Raw genomic sequence first — 21,845 nt, forward strand, 5'->3', positions numbered from 1 at the left:
GTAGGTAAGATTTAGCTCAATGGCTGAGGTTGCGTAGGTAGTGGCAAAGCCCAGATCTGTGGTTCCCAAGCCAATTTCACTCCCACTAGAAGCACCTGTCATCCCCCTTGCCTCTTGTCTCTGCTTGGAGTTGTTCTGTGACAATGAAGTGGCAAGAAAAAGAATACCTATTGGAGGTTTAGACACCTTTGCAAATTTCATATTAAGTAACTAGTGTCAGCGAAGACTTTGCTCTGCTGACCTAATCACTGAGTCTGAATTACAGGGTGTCCGTGTTTGTTGCATGGGACCTGACTGGAATACTTGCTTACACATCTTCACATAGTTACCCCTCAAAAAGCTCTTGACAGTGGTATGCATAGAGAATATTTCTCAGACAGTAAAAAATTGACTTGTTGGAATTTTAATGTCCAAGACCTTGAAAATGGTGCATAAGACAAACTAAAAAGGCCTAAGATATTCCGCTTTGAGGTCAGCTGCAGTACAGAGCTCCACTTAGGCTTTGAACTTGCCCTCTTTTGTTTTTAAAACACTGAATTTTCCGGAAGCCCTATTGATAATCCAAGGCCACTGCTCTAGTTTTTAGCAGAGCAGTGAGTATGTTGTAAAAGCACATGCTATAGATTCAGTTGTAAACTAGATCTCAAAAAGTTTTCACATTCATATAGACTTAATGAGGCAATTAGGACATTGAGATTTACTTCCAATATGTCCTGAGCCCCAATGTTTGCCCTGAACTGAAGTTATACATATTCATTTGATGGGCTCCAACTTTTGAGGTCTGATTTTTGTTGCCTCTTACCTGAACATCTACTGAACACATTTTCTATCCTACTTTTCACATGATTGGTTAAAGACTAGGTCATGTAAGCTGTGGACCTGTGGTTCTTGCCCCTACTCCTAACTACTTTGACTGTGATATGAAAATCACAATTTAAAGTCAGCTCAGGCAGAAAAGTCTGTGAGATTCTTAATTAATTTATTTATTCTTAATTAATTTGCTGGCTAATTCTACCTAACCAGCAAAAAACTGGAAATTGAAGTGTGATTCAAGTGGTAGAGCCCCAGCCTTGAGTGAAAAATTCAAGTGAGAGTGTGAAGTCCTGAGTTCAAGCCCCAGGACCGGCACAAATATATATATATATATCTCCTGTATGTCAGATAAACTCTTATCCTTCCATGAGACAAGTAAAGAAATAAAGCTAATTTAAACAGATTTTGAAATTACCTAGTACCTAGTACGAATGTTATTATGTGGATAATTCTTCAGTGTGTGATTCTAAGATGAGCTTTTTGGTTCTATATCTCATAAAAGCATAGTACTGTTATGAGGCCTTTATCAAGTGATCAATATCTATTGATTGAAAGTCAATCAATTTGCACAGCTGATGCTATGCAAAATAAAAGAAATGTACGTATCACCCAATGTGGAAGAAATAACTGTATTGTAAAGCTCATAGAACTCATAAATGTTATAGACCATGAAAAAAAAAGTCTTTATGAGTCTATAGTGTACTGCCCACTCCAAGGATATGAATTTGCTAGTAATGGTGCTAAATAAAAGCTGTAAGTAAAGTAAAAACAAAACAAAACAAAAAAAAAAGAAAGTCAATTATGCCTGTATAGCTGCCAGAATAAAAAAATAATACAAGAAATTTCCATCTTTTCCCCATGAGAATGTACAATCACACTGACAAGATTAAAGTCTACAACAGATAAGAAAAAAATGTAAAAGCAAAACAAAACACAGCATCTTTATATTTGCCATAAGAAAGCACGTGTGGTAGTAATTCGAGAAGTTGTAAGAGGTGGTGATACAGAGGGGATAGTAGTGCTGACGAAGAGGAACAAATGAAATAAAATATGTGGGTGGCTTATCTGAAGGGCACTTGTGAGATGACTGGCATTCATACCTTAAAAATCAGACAAAATAGTTTTGGCACAATAAGATAAGAGGCATCATGAGATATAGTACTGGAGAGGGATAAAAGTAGAATCTGGAGAACTCTTGCTAGACTGTAGAATTGAGACTAATGAGCATTTGTAGATGTCCATTTTAATGATACCGGTGAATCAGAGCAATAATGATGATGAACGAAACTCTAAGGCAATAAGTACTAATAAGTGCATTAAGGACATTGGATATTGGAAAAAATGAGTTGTAGCTGAGTTTATGGCATGCCCATGCGGGCTGGATGAGCTGGGGTACCTCTGGTAAAATGCATAAGTGGAGAGAGACACATAGACTTGAAATAATGGCAGGATTTTTTAGATCAAAGCATCCTGGGGATAATTAGAACTATGGCACCATTGCAGGTAAGGACAAGGATTTAATAACAGTGGTAATAGCTACAGAAGTGAAACGGATGAGAAAGGCACAACAGTATGTGGCCAAGGACAGAGTAGTAGAGGAGACTCACACATTAGGATATCTGGAAAGGAACCAGCACAAGGATAAAGGAATGAACTGAGAAGTTGAAAGGGATCCAGGAAGTGCTATGTAAGCCTAGGGAGAGATGTCCAAAGAGACACTTAATCTCCCAGTATCTCTGTTTAACTATAAAACAGAGATGAAGGATTATCTCAGTGCCACTCTCATGTGATGAAATTGAACTTTACAATCGTTAAGTTGACAATGTTTTTTCAGATATCAAAATAGAAGCAAAAGGAAGAAGACACAACAATATGTCTTCCTCAGGAAGACTTGGGTGTAGCTTTAATTTTTATTCTAGTCCAGATGCATTAAATATCAGATTGCAAGCATGGCTATTAATACTATTGCCAGCACCATGAACTTTTATAATTGTTGGGCACAGACTCTTAAGCAACCTGTTGTTCACAGACCATCCCACCGGGCAGGCACGTAGCTTCCTAGCTAAGGGCTTGAATTTATAGGCTCCCTCTCTCTGTCTTCTACCTTCTTCCAGTGTCCCTCTGGGCTCCATTTATCATGTTTTTCTTAGGAAAAACATACTTTGCAAATACCAGGACAATCTCAGAGCTGATCTGGAGTACAGAATTCTAACTAGACATAATTCTGAGCATGGCTCCTGAAAATGTCAAACTTCTGGATCAGATTTCTCTGAAACTTCTTGACAGGATGTCATACTTAATAAGCATTTCTCTTTTTTTGAATGTTTCTTTCTCCCCAAGGACTTAGCCAATCATGAAAAATTCCAATTGTCCCTACACTTAAAGTCTTAACTTAAAAAATTACACAGTGAAATTTATGTATATTTAAAACTCCCTTTCATAGTTGATTTCATGTTCAGAAAAGCTTTTGTTACAGGCACTAGATTGATATTATTAGAATAAGAGAAAGACTTGGTGAAAGTATAAGATAATTAGGACCTTGGAATGATCTAACTCATTCATATATATGACTTATTTTATATATATATATATATATATATATATATATATGTACATACACTACTATGTGGAAGGAAAAGTAATTGGTAGGAGTCTCACTGTTATGTGGTGAGAGTTGGAAGGATAACCCTACTGTTCAGACTTCCTTTACAACCTACATGTGTCTTACACACATACAGAAATCAGTCATTGACTCCCTCCCTCTGGTCAGGCACCATGCAAGCAACATGGATTCCTAATGGGAGGCCATTCCTATGTTTATGGCCTATGGAAAGACAGAACTGTAAACAACTCAGATGATCACTGTCATCTGAGGACCTCCTTAGAGGAGACAAGTACCATATTGATTGAGATCTCAAGAGAAATTTGACCCAGGGAGGGATCAGGAGAGAAAGCCATGTTGTTCTGAGATGTGGAAAAGGGGATAAAGTTCGGGACACATGGGAGAAGGAAGAGTTCAGATATTCCAAGAGAAGGAACAGCATAGATGAGGTTCTGAGCAAGTGAAGGGTATCTGTGTCTGAGGATCTATGAACAGTTTTTCCACTGGGTATGTAGTTTAGGAGTAGAACACTTGCCTAGCACAAGCAAGGTGGGTTTGATCCCTAGCACATGAAAGGAAAAAAAATTATGAATATTCTCTGAGTTGTTTTTCATTATGGAAGGCTGGGACTAAGAATAGTAGAAGAAAAACCCAGAAGAGCCAGTAAGGATGAAAGGAGGACAAGGGAAGGCCTAGGATTATTCATGGTATCATACTTATATAAGACAATAGAGCCTTTTGCAGGGAGGAAATTAAGAGTGAGATTGCAATTGGATCTGTGAGAGAGAAAAAAGGAAGGACTGTTGGGCTAGATAACAAGGGGCAGCTGGAAGGAGTGGTCTGGAGTGCCCTGTGACAGATGCTTCTCCTCAGAAGCAGGGTAGGGGATCAAGAGACAGGGATGTCTTAGAGAAATGTAAGTATACAGTTACTCTTTCATCTCTAACAGAGTAAAAGAGAACTGAGAGCAACATGGAATTGATTAGGAACCTAAAGACAGTGTTGGAATTTTAGACCAGCCTCTAGGAGAATGGATTGACTAGAAACATATCATGGGATGTTCATAAAGTTCACAGGACTCACAAGTGGATAGACACATGGATTTCAAGTTAATTGCTTGGATTCAAAGGCTCCTTCCCTTCTACCTTCTTGTGGAATCATTCTCTACTTATGTCATTATTGTCCTACTCATAGATTTGTGTGGTTTTCTTTTGTAGCCCTCAGCATAAGAAAGAAATATGTAAGTATGTAAGAAGTATGAAATTGAGGTTACCTAAAAATGGAAGGTTTTGTGTGGACGTGAAGAAAAGAGAAGAGGTTGAGAGCTAGGATGCTGGTTAAAGAAAAATATTGCAATACCCATTCATGGAGAGAAAGCAAATGGAAGAACAGATCTAGAGCCCAGAGTACTAGAGAAAAGAGAAGTCCCAAAGAGCTAGCAATAGCTGGTAATAGTGACATTAAGGGTATGTAATATGGAAGAGGACAGATTATGATACCTTGGTGCCCTAAAATTGAAGACTTCCTACAAAGATGAAAGGATTGTCCTTTTTCTAAAATGCCAACAACTGGAACATGAAAAATGGTATAATTTTCTATGGCTCATAAGTATCCCTGTGATTTATTTTGTCAGATTGCCTACAAAAAAGGTCATACTGAACAGCAAACTCAATTCACATCTCTGCCAGATCCTCCGGACATAGTATTTGCCAAAAAAGTAACTGGTCAAGTGAGCAAGGTAAGTAAACAGAGCTGGACGTTATCTCTTTTGAAAACTCTGCTTCAAAATTTAAAGAAATAAAAGAACACCCGAACACAACATCCAAACAGGAAGAGTAATGTTGCCTATGATTCCAAAACTTCACAGCAAAAGCAGTAAATCCACTAAGAGGGTAAACTATGTTAATGAATGTGTGGCTAGCTTGATGACCAGCATTTTTAGATGTCAAAGGTACCTTTTGGACACAGCCTATGTCTTAATGTCCCTTGACATCTTTAACTTCTGGGAGTGATATTCAAAGAATAGCTGAGTTAACCACACCCTTCCATGGAAGATCCTGTCTAATTCAGTGGGAAGGCAGCATACCATTGTATGTTCAAATGTGAACAAATGAGAATGTGTGAGTGGACATAGCTTTGTTATAGCAATGGACAGTGCTTCATAACTGTTAAGGCCCAAACAAGTAGCTTAGCCTGTTTATATTTAGGCTGATAAATAAGCTCTGAGGAATGCAACTCCGACAAGGAATGCAGAGAGACAAATGGTCAACTGATGTTGCCTAGTTTAAATCCTGTTTTAAACTGGTCCAAATCAGGCCACTTTCTCCTGGGATTCTGCTGCTTTTAAGTGTTTTTTATGGGAAGGGCAGTATTTCTTTTGTAGATGAGAAAGAAGAAAAGATAGGAAGGATAACATTTATTCAGTGATATTTTTAGTGTCTGTGTAGATTACTTAACTGTACAGCCAGAGACTATTTGAATAAAGACTGTAGTAAGTAGAGTAAAATTTCACTAACAGGAAACTGACATTTTCCCCAGGGCTAAGCAGAAATTATCTTGAGACTTTGCATAAAGACATGGCCTACTGGATGTGTTAATACTGAAAATAAGATTGGGAGAGGATTATAGTTTTGGATGCATAGTTGTTTTTAAGCAGTCATTTAGAAATAAATCTGTTTTTAATTTTTATTTAAAAGGTACTTAAAAAGGATATCTTACTAAGAAAACATTCTTTTACCTTATTTGATTATGAAATGTGGGTAAATAGATTTTATACAAACCACTTTCAAACTTTTCTATAGTCTTTTCCCAATAATCTAGGCTTGTTAATCAGATTAGAGTCATGCTTTTCAATATGATAGCCACTAGCCAAATAGGACTATTAAACATTTGAAATGTGATGGATAAAAACTTGGGCCTCTATGAGTGGACACACACACTGAGGGAGGCTTAAACAATTTGTTTCTCACAGTTCTGGAGGTTAAAATCCAGGATCTAGTGTTTTGTTCCTGTTGAGAACCTCCTTGCTGGTTTATAGACAAGCCATCATCTCCCTGTGTCCTCCCTTGGTGGAGACAGAATGAACTCTAGTCTTGCTCTCTCATGATAAGAACACTAATCTTTTCATGGTGAACAGACCCTCACCACCCACCTGAACCTGATTACTTCCCAAAGATTACATGTCCAAATCCCATCACTTTGGGAAATTTAAAGTTTCAACATATAAATCTGGGGAAAACACAAACATTGCATGAGCATTGAACATTGTATAGACACTGGATCTTGAGCACTTACCATGAAAAAAAAACTAAGACATTATAGCTCATTGATTATTTTTATGCCTAACTACATGTTGGAATGATTATACTCTGAATTTACTGGGTTCAGTAAGATGGATTATTAAAATTAATTTCCCACCTGTTTCTTTTTTTACATTAAAAAATATGGGCACTAGAACAGGCAACATTTTTATTGGACTGCCCTACTGTAATTGGATAAGGTAACTCAGCATTGGCTTTGAAAGTATTGCCAGACTTGGGTTTGTCCTTGAAAGCACTGCCCTTGTAGAATAACAATATGAGCTAACGGGAGAGCAGCTGTGGATAAAGGTTTGTGGATTTGCCCACAGTGATGTAATTTATTCTAGTATTTCCAAGATTACCGTGTTCTTAGGAGCTATTGTATATACAAAATAATAGTCACGTAGAGAACATCTGCTTGTGCTTGGTGGCAGTTCATCTAACAAGCCACCTACAGAGAGAAAGAGGGCTGCCAAGGGTGACTTATCTGTGGGGTTTTCTCCCTGTCTCTCTACCATCAAGCTACTTGGACCCATTTCAGTGTCATCATATTTTCTTTTCCCAAAAGAAAAAAAAAATCTCCCTTACTGACTCACTCTTACGACTTATACTCTTGGCATTTCCTTACCTAGTTGGGATGTCCAGATCTACCTTTTGTCTGAGGGATTCCATCAATAAAGATCAGACACCTGCAATGGTTACATTGATGTTGCATTCTTTTTACCAGTCTTCCTTACTATGCTTTTCAGAATAAATTTTTGCCTTTGTCACTGGCAAAAGTTAGGAGCTTCATTCTAGTATCATCTCCTGGCTAAGGTGCAATTTTGTAGCTTTAATATAAGTGGACAAGCAGAGTTGTTCACATCAGAAGCATCCCAAGTAAGGTGCTAGCTAAAAGCAGAATTTTGAATGCAACAATGGGAAGTCCTTTTAGTTTCTCTGAGTCTGTTTTTCCTCTTCAGATTCACAATAGGAGCAATATAAAATTTTAGGTTGGAATTTCCAGTTAATACCCCATTGGAATCTAGAATGTTCTAAAGGAAACACATATTTTTTTTTTCTTTTTTATATTTTATTTTACTGTTAATATGCTGTATAGAGGGTTTTTCTTTTTGTCAGTTGTTTAGCCTGCACTCTGGGCCTGGGCACTGTCCCCCAGCTCTTCAGCTCAAGGCTAGCGCTCTACCACTAGAGCCACAGCATCACTTCCAGCTTTTTCTGCTTATGTGGTTCTGAGGAATTGAATCCAGGGCCTCATGCATTTGAGGAAAGCACTCTAGCACTGAGCCATCTTCCCAGCCCCAAAGCTCCCATTTTTTGAAACAGCAAGAACTCTTCTATCACAGAGAATTAGAGTCCCATTGGTTGCTCCAGAAGAGGAAGACAACCTTGTGCTTACTGTGGCCATTATAAACAGGCAACCTGTGCTTACTGTGGCCATTAAAAACACCAGGTAGGACCCATTCTGTCAACTCTAATAGGATATCTTTTCTGTGATTAGGGTCAACAGGAATCCCCAATGTTCAGCTACTCACAGAAAAGGGGAGATGTGATTAGTTGGCTTTATATTCCTTTCTGTTTATCTACCACCTAAACTATAGATGCAGTTGTGGAAAGTAGAAAATGAAGCCACACATTCATGTAAGTCATCAGGGGCCTAATTTGCAACCCAGTGGATGTACCCTTAGCTGCCTGGTCTCCATCTTAGTTGAATCTTAAAAAAAACAAAACCTAGACATCTATCACTGTAAGGATTAGTCTCTTCAATTTGTTTTTTTGTAGACAAACCTACATGTGCAATGCTGTTTCTCAGTAATACCCTAGGGTTTGGGGCTTATTGAGAGCATTGGGTGCTACTTTTGTTGTTGTTGTTGTTGTTGTCGGTCTGAATTCTGAATTCTGGGCCTGAGTGCTGTCCCTCAGCTCTTCAGCTCAAGGCTAGCGCTCTACCACTTGAGCCACAGCACCACTTCTGGCTTTTTCTGCTTATGTGGTGCTGGGGAATCGAACTCAGGGCTTCATGCATGCAAGGCAAGCGCTCTACCACTAAGCCACCTTCCCAGCCTTAGGTGCTGCGTTTACATGCCCAAATTTTATTTCTTAGCTTTGGGATGCATCAGGACAAATGGTCAGTCCTGGAATTTTATTCCTTTAACAGAAAACTGGGAGAAGGACAGTATCCATGTAACACACACACACACACACACGCACGCACGCACACACGCACGCACGCACGCACGCACGCACGCACGCACGCACGCACACCACCACCACCACCACCACCACCACCACCACCACCACAGATTAAGAGATTTTAACCTTCCAGGTGCCTGAGATTTATGCTTGTAATCCTAGCTACTCAGGAGACTAAAATCTGAGGATTCAAAGCAGCCCCAGGAAGGCAAGTCGATGAGATTCTTACCTCCAATTAGCCACCAGAAAACCAGAAGTGGAAATGGTGTAGTAGAGTGCTAGGCTTGAGTGAAAAGTTCAGGGACAGTGCCCAGGCCTTGAGTTCAAAAACAAGATCTAGATCTTAATCTGAGCTATGTGTATGTAAGAACTTCAGACATATTTGTTGTTTTGAGACAAGATCCTACTGTGTATTATAGGCTGGCCTTTATCCTTCTGCCTCAGACTCCTGAGTATTGGGATTACAGATGTGTACTAACATGGCTGGCTGTGACTTCTGAGGTGTTAAAGTATTTATGGGCACTTTATAGCCTTTTCAGATTCACAAATAGATTTATTTGCCACAAAGATCAGAAACACTTCTGCAGGCAGTCTTAACAAATTCAAAAATCAATTCTATTGACTTGATTTTTTTTATTGTTATTGTGGAGTTGCTATCCAGAGGTTTATAGTTACATGAATTAGGTAATGAGTAATGAGTACAATTCTTTTTGAACCATGTCTCCCCTTCCATTGCTTTCTCCCAGTTTTTCTCTCCCATCCCTATTCACAAGATATCTAATTAGGGGCTGGGAAGGTGGCTCAGTGGTAGAGTGCTTGCCTTGCATGCATGAGGCCCTGGGTTTGATTCCTCAGTACCACATAAGCAGAAAAAGCTGAAAGTGGCACTGTGGTAGAACACTAGCCTTGAGCTGAAGAGCTGAGGGACAGCGCCCAGGCCCAGAGTTCAGACCCCACAGCCAAAAAAAAAAAAAGATATCTAATTAGTTTTCCAAATAGTGTTTAGTGAGTATCACTATTGTATTTGTTCATCCTTGTTCCACCTTTTACATGCCCTCTCTGATGCTCCTAAATGCAAACAAACTAACAGACAAGATAGAAGGAAAAGAAAACAAAACAACAATGGCAACTAGAAATGTCTCATTTCTTTTTCTTGGAGTTCATTTCATAGAATATTTTATATGGTCATCTGCACATAATTGTTGAATTTTTTATTGGAGAAATTACTACAGCAGAGAGTGGTAGGTAATTAGTTGACTCTATAATGCAGATTTTTGTTCTGTTTTTTGAAATTACAAGGTCTTGCTATGAAGCCCAGACTGGCCTTGAACTGTAATCCTCTTACAACTACCTCTTACCTATATAATGTAGATGAGAATCTCAACAAAGATTTCCAATAAGAAATTCTCATTCTCTCTTCTTCTTTTTTTTCCTTCTGCCCATTCCCACATCCCCCTCATAGGTTTCTCTCCAGAGTTCCTCTGTTATTATAACAATAGCTGTCATCATCACAATATCATGATGGACATTTGTTTAGCACAAGAGCTTACAAAACCCTATTAGTGGATAGCCCTAAGTCCATCCTCTCAATCTGCACAGTGAAGTGTGTGAAGCACTTGTGATAGAGGAATTTGAAACTTAGATAGGCTAATTCATGTTTTTGGTAATCACAGTCTGGAGCTCAAAGCTTCTGAAGCCAGACCCAAAGTTCTAAATTGTGTAGCTATATAAACCCCTTGCTATTAACTGGCATAGTTACATTTTGAGAAGAAAGCAAATAGTGTGTTTGAGAGAGAGGAATGATTTTCCTTTAAGTACAGGCTCTGCATATCACTCATACTTACTCCTACTTCTGATGAGGGTACACCAGGAAATAGCTTACTTTTTCTTGGACTGGTATGTGCAGTTATAGACATGCAAGCAACTTGAGATCCATTGGTTATGTCTAAAGCACAGTTCTATGAACCACAGGTTAGAATTGCTTTAACCCAGCTCTAACACTGGCTTGTGGTCCCAGGTTTATTGTTGGCTAGGTTAATTCTGTTTAAGAACACTTAAACAAAAGTAGTTCATCATTGTCTTGGTTTAGTATAGTTAAATGAAGATATATGTGGTAACTTCTTTGTACTGAGTTCAGAGCTGGAGTAAGTATATAACAAAAAGAGGATACATTTCCTTTTAAAAAGCCACTAGCTTGTAATTCAGGTGGAATAGTGGTAGGGGCTAAGATAGGGCAGCTGTTCAACTTGAATATTGTATTCTAATCAAGTTTAGATATAATAAATGAATTCTTATTCTTGAGCCTGCAAGCTGGCTTTTACATGTGTCGCTTTCTGGTTAGTTGGAGTTGGGTGCAGCTAAATTCATTTGGCATAGACTTCTAAGACTGATAGGCTTTATTATGTCAAAAATATAAATAGAGGGCTATGGGCAACTTCTGAATGAGCTATAAACTTCCAAGCTCAGCAAAGAAGGGAAAGATAGCACTCTATTTCTCTCAGTTCCCTCACTCAGCATTTTTGTTGGGTAAATTGACATGATACTAGAAGATTTTTTATGAAGATATTTACTAAGTACCTATAAATCTTGGGCAAGATAACTTTAAAAAAGTGAAACATTGTTATGCTGTGTGTGTCTTATTTGTCAACTCCTGGATTTTCCTAGTCTTTGGTTCATTTCTTTCTTTCTTTTATTTGTCTTCCCTAGCAAAAATACAAAGAAGACTATGAAAACAAAATCAAAGGCAAATGGAGTGAGACACCTTGCTTTGAAATTGCAACTGCCAGAATGAATGCTGATAACCTGAGCACAGTAAGTAGGAAGGGAGGACCACAGACCCAGGGTGGAAATCCTTTTTTATGATTTCTAGCCAATCGCTTCAATAATACCAGAACATGGATCATTTTGAACAAGTTCTATGATTTCACAGAACAGTGTGAGTCCCCTTTGATTGCAATGTTGTTGGTATGCATTAAAAGAGCTCTTTCTAATTTATTATTTGTCTGAGGAATCAAACTGAACATGTATAAAAGCTGATTTAGTTTCTTTCTACTGCAAAACAAATCTATTCCTTTTCCTTTCTCAAGTTCTCTTTTCTGGCTTTCAAGAACTCTTTTCTTTTAATGTCTTACAGAGGAAATATCAGGAAGATTTTGAGAACATGAAAGACCAGATATACTTCATGCAGACTGAAACACCTGAGTACAAAGTGAATAAACAAGCCGGGGTGGCAGCTAGCAAGGTAGGCAATTGTCTTGTGGATGTTGATACTTTTAATGAGTGAATTTCTTATATCTCTGGCTATTGGAGGTTAGGTTCGTGGGGGTAATTACTAAGGTTGAGATCAACGGGTCTCAGACATTTGAGGAAGAATGGGATGAAAATAATAATATTTTGGAATTATCATAGGGCTACTCACTTTTTGGTAAGTATGAGCATTAACATCAAATTTCTATCTTCAGTATTTCATGGAATAAAAGGTCTTTTGTTATCCAGAAGTAGAAAAGTTATAATTTCTGCTTTCAATACTTTACCTAGCAAAGAACAATTGGCAGCTTTATATGAAGACACATACTAGCACATACAATTCTATCATTATTTTTATTATTTTCCTGCTAAGTGGTGAAAATCTTGGTCACAAACAAGTCCATGGATATGGTCTTTAGGTAATAAGTTTTGCTTATTGGTAGTCCAATAAAAATGGTTATTACATAACATCAACACTGAAGCCAAGCACACTTGAATCTGATCTTTGGTTTTACCAAAGCCTTGAATCTTTCGGAGGAGAGAAAGTAAGAAGACTACATAATGTGAAGGTACAAGACAGTCACATTTTGGATCAGGAGGGTAGCAAGGCAGACAATCAGAAATAGTGTAAACATAGAGCCAACTCGATTTGCTGATGGATTGATTGGGTATGATATAGGGAAAGCATTCAATTTAAGTAGTTAGATCAATGAGGTTGCTTTTAATCAAGCTAGGGAATCTTGTGGAAGAAGTAGGCAATTATTAAAGGTAAAACCAGAGTTTTCATTTCCCTGTTAGATTTAAGGTGCCTTTTAGACATCTAAGTAGAAATGTCAAGGTGCCAATGATTGTAGGAATCTGGCGTTCCTATTTATATTTGGAAAGGTTATATAGATTTGGGAGTTATTAGCATATGTAAAGTATTTAATGTCATAAGATTGGAGGGTAACAAGATAGGGAAGTGAATAGGAAACAGCAAAGTCTGAACCTTGAGTGCTTCTACATGAATACATCAGCAAGATGAAGTAGGAGCTGAGTTGGTAGAAAGCAGTGTTTTGGGGAGCAAGTGCAGGGGGAGCCTGTGCAAATGTTTCTGGAATGATCTACCAATGTGTGGTCACTAGTATCTAAAAAGCAGTTCAATTGAGTCTGCTTTGCAAGGACTCATGAGTGAAAGAAAAGAGAAAAATTCAATATAGAAAACATTCCTTCCTTCAAAGTATTTTTCCACAAAGAAAAGAAGAAACTAAGGTAGTACTTAAGGGAAAAGTTTTGAAGAGAGAATTACTAAGAGTGGAGACATGAAACACCATGTTTCTATGCTGAGGGGAAAATTCAATAGAAAGGGACATTGGTTGGTATTGGAGGAGCGATGTCATTAGGTATGTGGAAGGGAAGAGGTTTAATGCCTAAGAGGAGGGATGACTTTGTCACAAGCTCTGTAAGTTCATCTGTATAACAGAGAAAATAACCTGCATCCCAAATGCAGGTGGGGTATATTAGGAGTTGTCAGTTTCTTTTTTGGCCATTTCCATTTTCTCAGGGAAGTACAAAATTCTATAAGGTATAAAGGCTATTTTGTTTCCCAAGCTTGTAATATCCCCCGTAGAGTTAATACATCTGAGTTTACTTGTGTATGTCCTACTTTTGGGTATGGTTATTAAATTAGATGATTTATCTAGAATCTGTCAAACTTCTAAGATTATATTGTCTGTCTAAATGGCTTAGACTAGGGATAATGGTTTGCACAAGAATCTATTTTTTTCTTCTATTCCCTATTGACATGCCCTTCATAAGGGACCTTTAAACCTAACCCCTCCCCCAAATATACACAAGCATACTCTTACTGCTTTAGCCATATCTGGAGTTAAAAGTACAAGGTTGGAAGGGGTGATCATGTCCAAAAAGAAATGTAATCCTTACCTGACTTATGAAATGGTAAACCCTTTGTACATCACATTTGCAATAACAATTTTTTTAAGTGCAAGGTGGAAAGGGTAGAGAGACAAGATGAGGTTGCCCCATTCATTCACATCCAGCTCCTTTCTCCTTCTCCTGTAGAATATTGGACATGCACATGCTAAACACACAGCTACAGGTGAGGTAGAAAAGTATAGGCTGATGATACTTCTTTTCTTTGAAAATGTGTTGGAAGACAAGTGGTTGGAATTTAAAAGCTGAGTGAAGGTTTCAGAACAGCAGACATTTTGGAGCAGAGTGTGCTGTCATTATTCTGTATCTTTTTCTTTCCATTATTTATGTATCTTTCTTCCAGGGCAGGGACCATGTGATATTCTTTCCAGAGCCAGGCACATAATCAACTCCCTGTAGATATGTGTGAATGAATAAATAAGGAGAAAAAGTACCCTGGAAATTTATGCCATTTTTTGTTGCTGTTATGAATTACTATGAGCACTTTGTTTATCAAATGTCAAGTTGTCATATTTCTAAACAGAAAATGGAAGAAAATTGATCTGTGGAACGATGTCATAATTACCACAGTTGAGAGGAGGATAAAAATAACCCCTTGAGTTGTTTTATCATTATATTTTATCTTGTAGGTAAAATACAAAGAAGATTATGAAAAGAATAAAGGAAAAGCAGATTATAATGTACTTCCTGCTTCAGAGAACCCGCTGCTCAGGCAGCTGAAGGCGGCAGGAAATGTCCTAAGTGACGTAAGTATATTCTTTTCAAAAATTACTTGTAAACCTTAGCAGTAAGAGAGATGGCATTTTTCTCTTTCTACAGTAATGGCATTCATACAAAACTTTGCAAATACTTGAAGGCTATGGAGTAGCTGTTGCACCAGAACTAGCTAACCGTAGAGGGCTGAGTGCCTCTGAGTATGATGTGTGTCCATTTTTGCAATCCTGGAGTTTCAATTCAAAGAGCAGAGAAGTCTTCATCTGTTTAGAAGCTCTGGGGATCTGGACCAATGAGCACACTGAAAATGTGCTGTGATTTTGACCAGGCAGGAAAAACATTCAAATACAAATCTTGGGCTTCAGTACAAAACTTAAAAGAAGGCTTTTCTTATCACTGTACTTTTTTTTTTTTTTTTTACTATGGAGTTATTAAGACACTCACTAAAGCCATTAGGTGTGAACTAGATTAGATAAGCCTCAGTCTGGCTATAAATGACTAATGGCCCAAGACCAATTTGTCCATATATATAGACAAATTGTACATATATGCATATAGATGTACATATATACAACTTGTGTGTGTGCATGTATACACATATACACACATATGTATGTTTATATTATGTGTGTCATCTACACATACATACATACAACATAATCACTGGAGAGTTTTCCTTATTGTTAGAGTACATAGAATACATTAAATTTTGTCAGTATTTAAGAATTTTATGTAGCTTTCTGAGTAGGCTAGTTATCTGTTCCATACTCTTGATTTAGGTCCACATTAGGAAATGAGTGTCCGAAGTTGGAGGGTGGTGGGGTGACATGGTTAGAGTGTACAAATGTATTTGTCCAAATAGCTCTGCTTGGAAATCAATACATAGCACTTCTTCTCTCTAAATGGACTATTTATTAAACATATTAACAGCCCAGATTGAAATCCACTTTGTTGACAAAGAATGCAGCTTATAAGCAGAGAATAAGATGATTTAAATTTTGAGAACCTAATACTGAAAAATTTCAATGATCTTCCTCAGTTATGCATTTAAAATGAATCATTGATTCTCATTGTTGTTCAAGTTAAAGATAAGTGTTAGTGGAGGAGAGTTCATAATGACTCATACTTTGAATTCTCCAGATAGGCTTCCTTTTTAAGACTAATTGCTTAATTAGAGATTTCCCCACTCCCTTTGCATAAAGAGGAAGAGAAATTGTACATAACTCAACTTACATTAACTTTTACCTGAATATATGTTTAAAACAAAAAGTCAAACAACTTAGTTTCCAAAAACCTCTGTTTGCTGGGACACAATCAGCAAGAAAAGAATAATATCCCAAAGACAAGGAGCAACTCAGAGCTCTATAGGATCTCTGCCTTGGCTAAAGGCAGTATAGTGGTGTCTTAAAAAAAAGTTTAAAACTTAGGCTTTACACTAGTGATTGCTAATAGAAAATGGCTATGATTTATGACACCCCATCTTGGATTGTCAATTTTCAGACAGTTGATATCTTTTCTATTTTGTTTAGCGTTGGAAAATACAGCGTGGGAGTAACAGGAGTCTATTTAAACTGATTTCTTTCTTTGACAGAAACTATACAAGGAAAACTATGAAAAGACAAAGGCAAAGAGCATAAATTACTGTGAGACCCCCAAATTCCAGCTTGACACAGTTTTGCAGAACTTCAGTAGTGATGTAAGCAATCTTTAACAACTTCCCCTTCTGTTAACAAGACCCAATCATTTAACAAATTATCTATTTGATTAATCAATGAACTGTGTTTTGTGTTTTAGACTAAATATAAAGATTCCTACTTAAAGAATATTTTGGGACACTACATAGGCAGCTTTGAGGATCCGTATCATTCACACTGTATGAAAGTTACGGCCCAAAACAGTGATGTAAGTTCTGGGACAATTATTTGACTTTCCAAATAACACATTTCAGAGAATAAATACAATAGTTGCATCCTTACATCTGCTCTTTTTCTTCTCATAGAAAAACTACAAAGCAGAGTATGAGGAGGATCGTGGGAAAGGCTTCTTCCCCCAGACTATAACTCAGGAATATGAAGCGATCAAGAAACTGGATCAATGTAAAGATGTAAGTCCATAGTATGCACTGGGAATACCCACTGTTGCAAATAGTGGGTCAAAATAGATTTAAAATTTTGACACTTTTACAAATATATTTCAACAAGGAAATCAAAAGAAACAAAATCTGTTCTGCAAAGATGCACTATTTTTCCTGGTTGGCATCTCCATGTTTCAAGAGTAAATTCCAGCTCATTTTCTTAAAAAATAAAAAATATCAAGAATCTAAAAACAGGTCAAAGTTTCCAATATACACACCATAGCATCTGCAGAACAAACTAGTCCAGTTAGAAAAAAAATTATACTTGCAGTGTCTTTGAGGGGGGATAGTGTTCTTCTTTCTCTTGGCCTCCAGTATTTGACAGCTAAAGCAAATTTCTTTCTAACTGACAGCACACCTACAAAGTACATCCAGATAAGACGAAATTCACTCAAGTCTCCGACTCTCCTGTTTTGGTGCAAGCTCAAGTCAATTCCAAACAACTGAGCGATGTAAGTTCCTCTACATACCCAGAGATTCCACAAAGGAAAGAGAGCTTTTCATAACCCCACACATGAAGTCCAACCATGTTTTGGTTTTGTAGTTCTGGAGGTGGAATCCAGAGCCTCACTTATGCTGGGTAAGGCAAGCTACATCCCCAGCCCACAAAATTTAAATTTTTGTCACATACAAAAAGGCTAAGGAGCCAGGCACGGGTGCCTCACACCTATAATCCTACCTACTCAGGAGTCTGAGATCTGAGGATCACAGTTCAAAGTCAGCCCGGGCAGGAAAGTCCATGAGACTCTCATCTCCAATTAACCACCAGAAAACCAGAAGTAGTCTGTGGCTCAAGTGGTACAGTGTTCACCTTGAGCTGAAGAGCACCTTCACCTTGAGCTGGATAGCACCCAGACCCAGAGTTCAAGCCCCATGATAGACCAAAAAAAGAAAAAGAAATAAGGTTAAGGTTTAGCAATTTAGCAATTTATACTTGTATATGTTTATAATCACCTAAAATATAATTTTATTTTTATCATCTTAAACGGATCATATTTAGGAAAAAAAGTGATCATGTGAAGGAAACTTTGAGAACTAAAAACATTGAGTTCTAAAGTTAGACAAAACTGGACTCAAGTTTCAGCTCTGCCATTTATGACCAGATGGCCAAATTGTTGAATATTTCTATGCCTCTTCTTTCTTTTTAATAATTTGATGTTTTGAAAATTAAGTGAAAGGAAAATGTACACAGCATACCTTGTAGCTCAACCGAACTAGATAGTCAGCATATAGGATTACTTTCTCCCAGCTAAGTTTCTGGAAAATAGAATCTTTGAGGTTTATTTTTTTCTTACAAGCTTTAAATATAAATTTCTAAACCAATGTTGAATTAAAAATGTGAAAATAAAAAGTAACCTCAACAGATTTATGGCCATCATGGCATCAACAACTAAGATATATAAGAGGTGACAATTAGGAAAGATTTGAGCATCAACAGAAAAAAGACAGGGTAGAGTATCTCAGATTATCTCAGATCCTACCATGCCAAAAGTGAAGTGCATGGAAGGGAATGTGTAAGAGACACCTCTCTCCAATAGGGTCTTGCCACAGCCACAGGTGAACCAATGGCTGTCTAGGGTCCACCACACAGTAATGTAGCACGGCCTACTTAACCTCTATCTCTCTCTCATAATCTTAACTTTGTCAGTTACTTCACAAAATATACTATATAAGAAAAGTTTTTGTATTTTGAAATGATTCTCTCTTTCTCCCCCCCCCCCCCTTCCCCAAACTTGGCTCTCTTTAGCTGAATTACAAAGCAAAACATGAAAGTGAAAAGTTCAAGTGCCATATTCCTCCTGACACTCCTGCCTTTATCCAGCATAAAGTCAACGCCTACAACCTGAGTGATGTAAGTTTCCTGTCACTGTACACTATGACAAACTGACAACCTGGGCTTTCATTTTGCCATCGCTTCTTTGCAGCTGAATGAATAACTCAATGGTAAGGTGGGTAAGATAGTTAACATTTGTATCCTGTTGGAATAGGATGCAATGTGTCTATCAAGGTAACTTGAATTCACCATTAAATGGGTGTAACCATAGCCATCTCGTAAGTAGATTCATTCAACTAGACAATCTTAATATATTTTAACCATCCCTCAAAGTATCACCACTCGTATATGCTTAATTGCAAATCTTAATGGTGATCTTTTAGCTATGCATTCAGTTATACTATTCCGAAATTCAGTTCTTCAGAATTTGGTCTTTTTAGATATAATTTCATGATAGGCTTACAATGTCCTTCATTTTCACAAATAATACTTCTACACATAAGATAACTTGCATGAATGAAGATATAAAACATTTAAAAGGAAAATGTTGGGCTTCCCATTGCCATCTCTTGTTTACTGAACTTAATTTGATTGAAAAGTCATATTGCCCTTCTCATCCTAAGGGGGGAGTGGCTTAATTTCTTCATCAATTCCATAATAAGTTACAAGATCCATGAAATAATTTTTTTTTGGGTCTGGTCGTGAGGCCTGAACTCTGGAACTGGGCGCTGTCCCTCAGCTCTTCAGCTCAAGGCTAGTGCTCTACCACTTGAGCCACAGTGCCACTTCTGGCTTTTTTCTTTTTGCTTATGTGGTGCTGAGGAATCGAACCCAGGGCATCATGCATGCAAGGCAAGTGCTCTACCACTGAGCCACCTTCCCAGCCCCATGAAATAATTTTTGCAGATTTAGATGCAAGTGATGCCTTTATATCATAAGAAGTAAGTTACCTCTAGAATACTTGGGTGCTTTGTAAAATAGTCAGTGTTAGTAATCAAATATCAGAATGAAAACTAGAACTATAATAAGTTGATGAAAGAGTCTAATGGAGAGAAGAAAAGCCTGTTCTTGGAGAATCAGCTTGAGGAGAATTATTTAAAATATACATGATTTCATGGACAATTAAAAGGGTTCATTTATTTTACATTAAGAAAATGTAATTCGCTGCCCTTCAGTCCTCAAGTGTTGTAACATGCATGTCACCTTTGCCAATTCCTTTGCTGAAATGTTCCTATCCAGAATGCCTATAAGCACGACTGGGAGAAGAGCAAGGCTAAGAAGTTTGACATTAAAGTGGATGCCATTCCCCTGCTGGCAGCCAAAGCCAACAGCAAGAATGCCAGCGATGTAAGTGTGCCTCTGGGTCTGGGCAGGGAGGCCTGAGGGACGCTGCCTGCTGGGCAGCATCCAGCATGAGTGATGTCTTTGCAGGTGATGTACAAGAAGGACTATGAGAAAAGCAAAGGGAAGATGATTGGCGCCCTCAGCATTAATGATGACCCCAAGATGCTGCACTCCCTGAAGGCAGCCAAAAACCAGAGTGATGTGAGTGTCTTTGTAAACCACTCATACTTTCCAGTTTGGCCACATTTCTATAATGGACTGTGACTTTTTTGTGCCAGTTCTGGGCTTGAACTCATAGCCTGGACATTGTCTCAGAGCGTTAGTGCTCAAGGCTAGCACTCTACTATTTGTGCCACAACTCCACTTCTCACACTTCTGTTTAATATAACCATGGACTGGTTTTAATTTAATTGAAATCTTAGATTCAGAATGACAAAGAATGAAAGCAAGAAAGGCTGGATGATTAGGGAAAATGAGTGACCTTAACTACTCACTTACTTGTTTACATTGAAAAGACACTGAATCTTGAAGAGTTAATTCCAGCTCATTTTCTTAAAAAAAAAAAAAGAAAAAAGAAAAGTTCTATTTTCACCGGAGGGTATATATACTAGCAATGCTTTTTTCTTTGTCATTTTTTCTGGAGATAGAGATATGCATTCATTCAATGCCCTGAACTGATTAAGGTATTTGCAAAGTCCTATGCAGAAAAAATAAAAACAAATGAGAAAACTTACAGAAATAGGGCTGTAAGTGGTGGCTCACACCAATAATCCTAGCTACTTGGGAGATTGCTAATGGGAAGATCGTTATTTAAGGCAAGAAGAAGCAGGAAAGTTTGTGATATCACTTCTCCACCTATAACTGGGCTCCATTGTCATGTCCTGACATCTCAAGGCACATGGGAGGCTGAGATTGATAGGATCACAGTACCAGGCCAGCCCAGAAAGAATAGTTCACAAATCTCCATTGCCATAGAGGGAGCTGGATGGGTTGATACACACCTGAGATCCTAGCAACTATGGGAAGCCTAAAAGTAGGCAGAACACAGCTTAGCAGCCTGGATTAGAAAGACATCTTTGCAAGTACTTGGCTCTGAGTTTAAACCCTAGAACTACTAGACGGGAAAAAAATTAAAAAGTAGGAAACATCAGATAAAAAAATCAAAAGCAAAATATTTTGCCTTGAGAATTTTATAAAATATTAATCTCATTTTAAACACTTTAAACTCCTTACCAAAAATAAAATTTTAAGTCCAAATTGTGTTTCTAGTTTTTAGAAAGAAATACTTCCATCGTCCTGTCTTTGCTGAGATATTATTGGATTTCTACATGAGAGAACTTAAAGAGAGTGTGAAGAAATACATGCAATGATTTAACACATGTTAAATGATTTTTAAAAACCATATCTTCATATATTGTTGTCATAAAACAAGAAAGGCCAACTTGCTAGAGGGGTGGTACAATGTGTTGTCACCTTGTTCTGAACTGATCATGTTTCTAGGGCAGTTCCTAACATCTAAGGTCCTCTTTAATCCATATCCTCATTTTATACCAACTTAAAAAATTTATTTTCTTTCAAATACATCAAATGTAACAAATACAAGGCAGAAATGTGAACTAGCAGCAATGATGTGTTTTAAGTTTTTCAATCTGAGAAATATTAGGACAAATAACATAAGCAAATTTATGATTATTTACAGAGAGATTTTATAAAAATGCAAAGCTCATGTATATCTTCTGTTTGGTGGGAAATAAATATGGAGGAAATACCAATTTTCCCCATTGGTTGAAGGAC

General features: G+C 37.6%; 1 protein-coding gene across 16 annotated transcripts in view; it reads left to right on the top strand.

Annotated features, from left to right (window-relative positions):
* The window catches only part of Neb (nebulin), a 214,272-nt gene that overhangs the window by 11,309 nt on the left and 181,118 nt on the right, over positions 1-21,845 (top strand). For all 16 annotated transcript variants that reach the window (XM_070023306.1, XM_070023324.1, XM_070023348.1 and 13 more), the window contains exons 10-20: positions 5,049-5,153; positions 11,614-11,718; positions 12,041-12,148; positions 14,715-14,831; positions 16,391-16,495; positions 16,594-16,701; positions 16,799-16,903; positions 17,287-17,385; positions 18,681-18,785; positions 19,947-20,054; positions 20,139-20,252. In XM_070023306.1, coding sequence (XP_069879407.1) covers positions 5,049-5,153; positions 11,614-11,718; positions 12,041-12,148; positions 14,715-14,831; positions 16,391-16,495; positions 16,594-16,701; positions 16,799-16,903; positions 17,287-17,385; positions 18,681-18,785; positions 19,947-20,054; positions 20,139-20,252 — 1,179 coding nt within the window. The remainder of the gene's footprint in view (positions 1-5,048; positions 5,154-11,613; positions 11,719-12,040; positions 12,149-14,714; positions 14,832-16,390; positions 16,496-16,593; positions 16,702-16,798; positions 16,904-17,286; positions 17,386-18,680; positions 18,786-19,946; positions 20,055-20,138; positions 20,253-21,845) is intronic.

This window comes from Dipodomys merriami, unplaced genomic scaffold (genome assembly GCF_024711535.1).
Source record: "Dipodomys merriami isolate MVZ:Mamm:240054 unplaced genomic scaffold, mDipMer1.0.p SCAF_1, whole genome shotgun sequence".
Taxonomy (NCBI): domain Eukaryota; kingdom Metazoa; phylum Chordata; class Mammalia; order Rodentia; family Heteromyidae; genus Dipodomys; species Dipodomys merriami.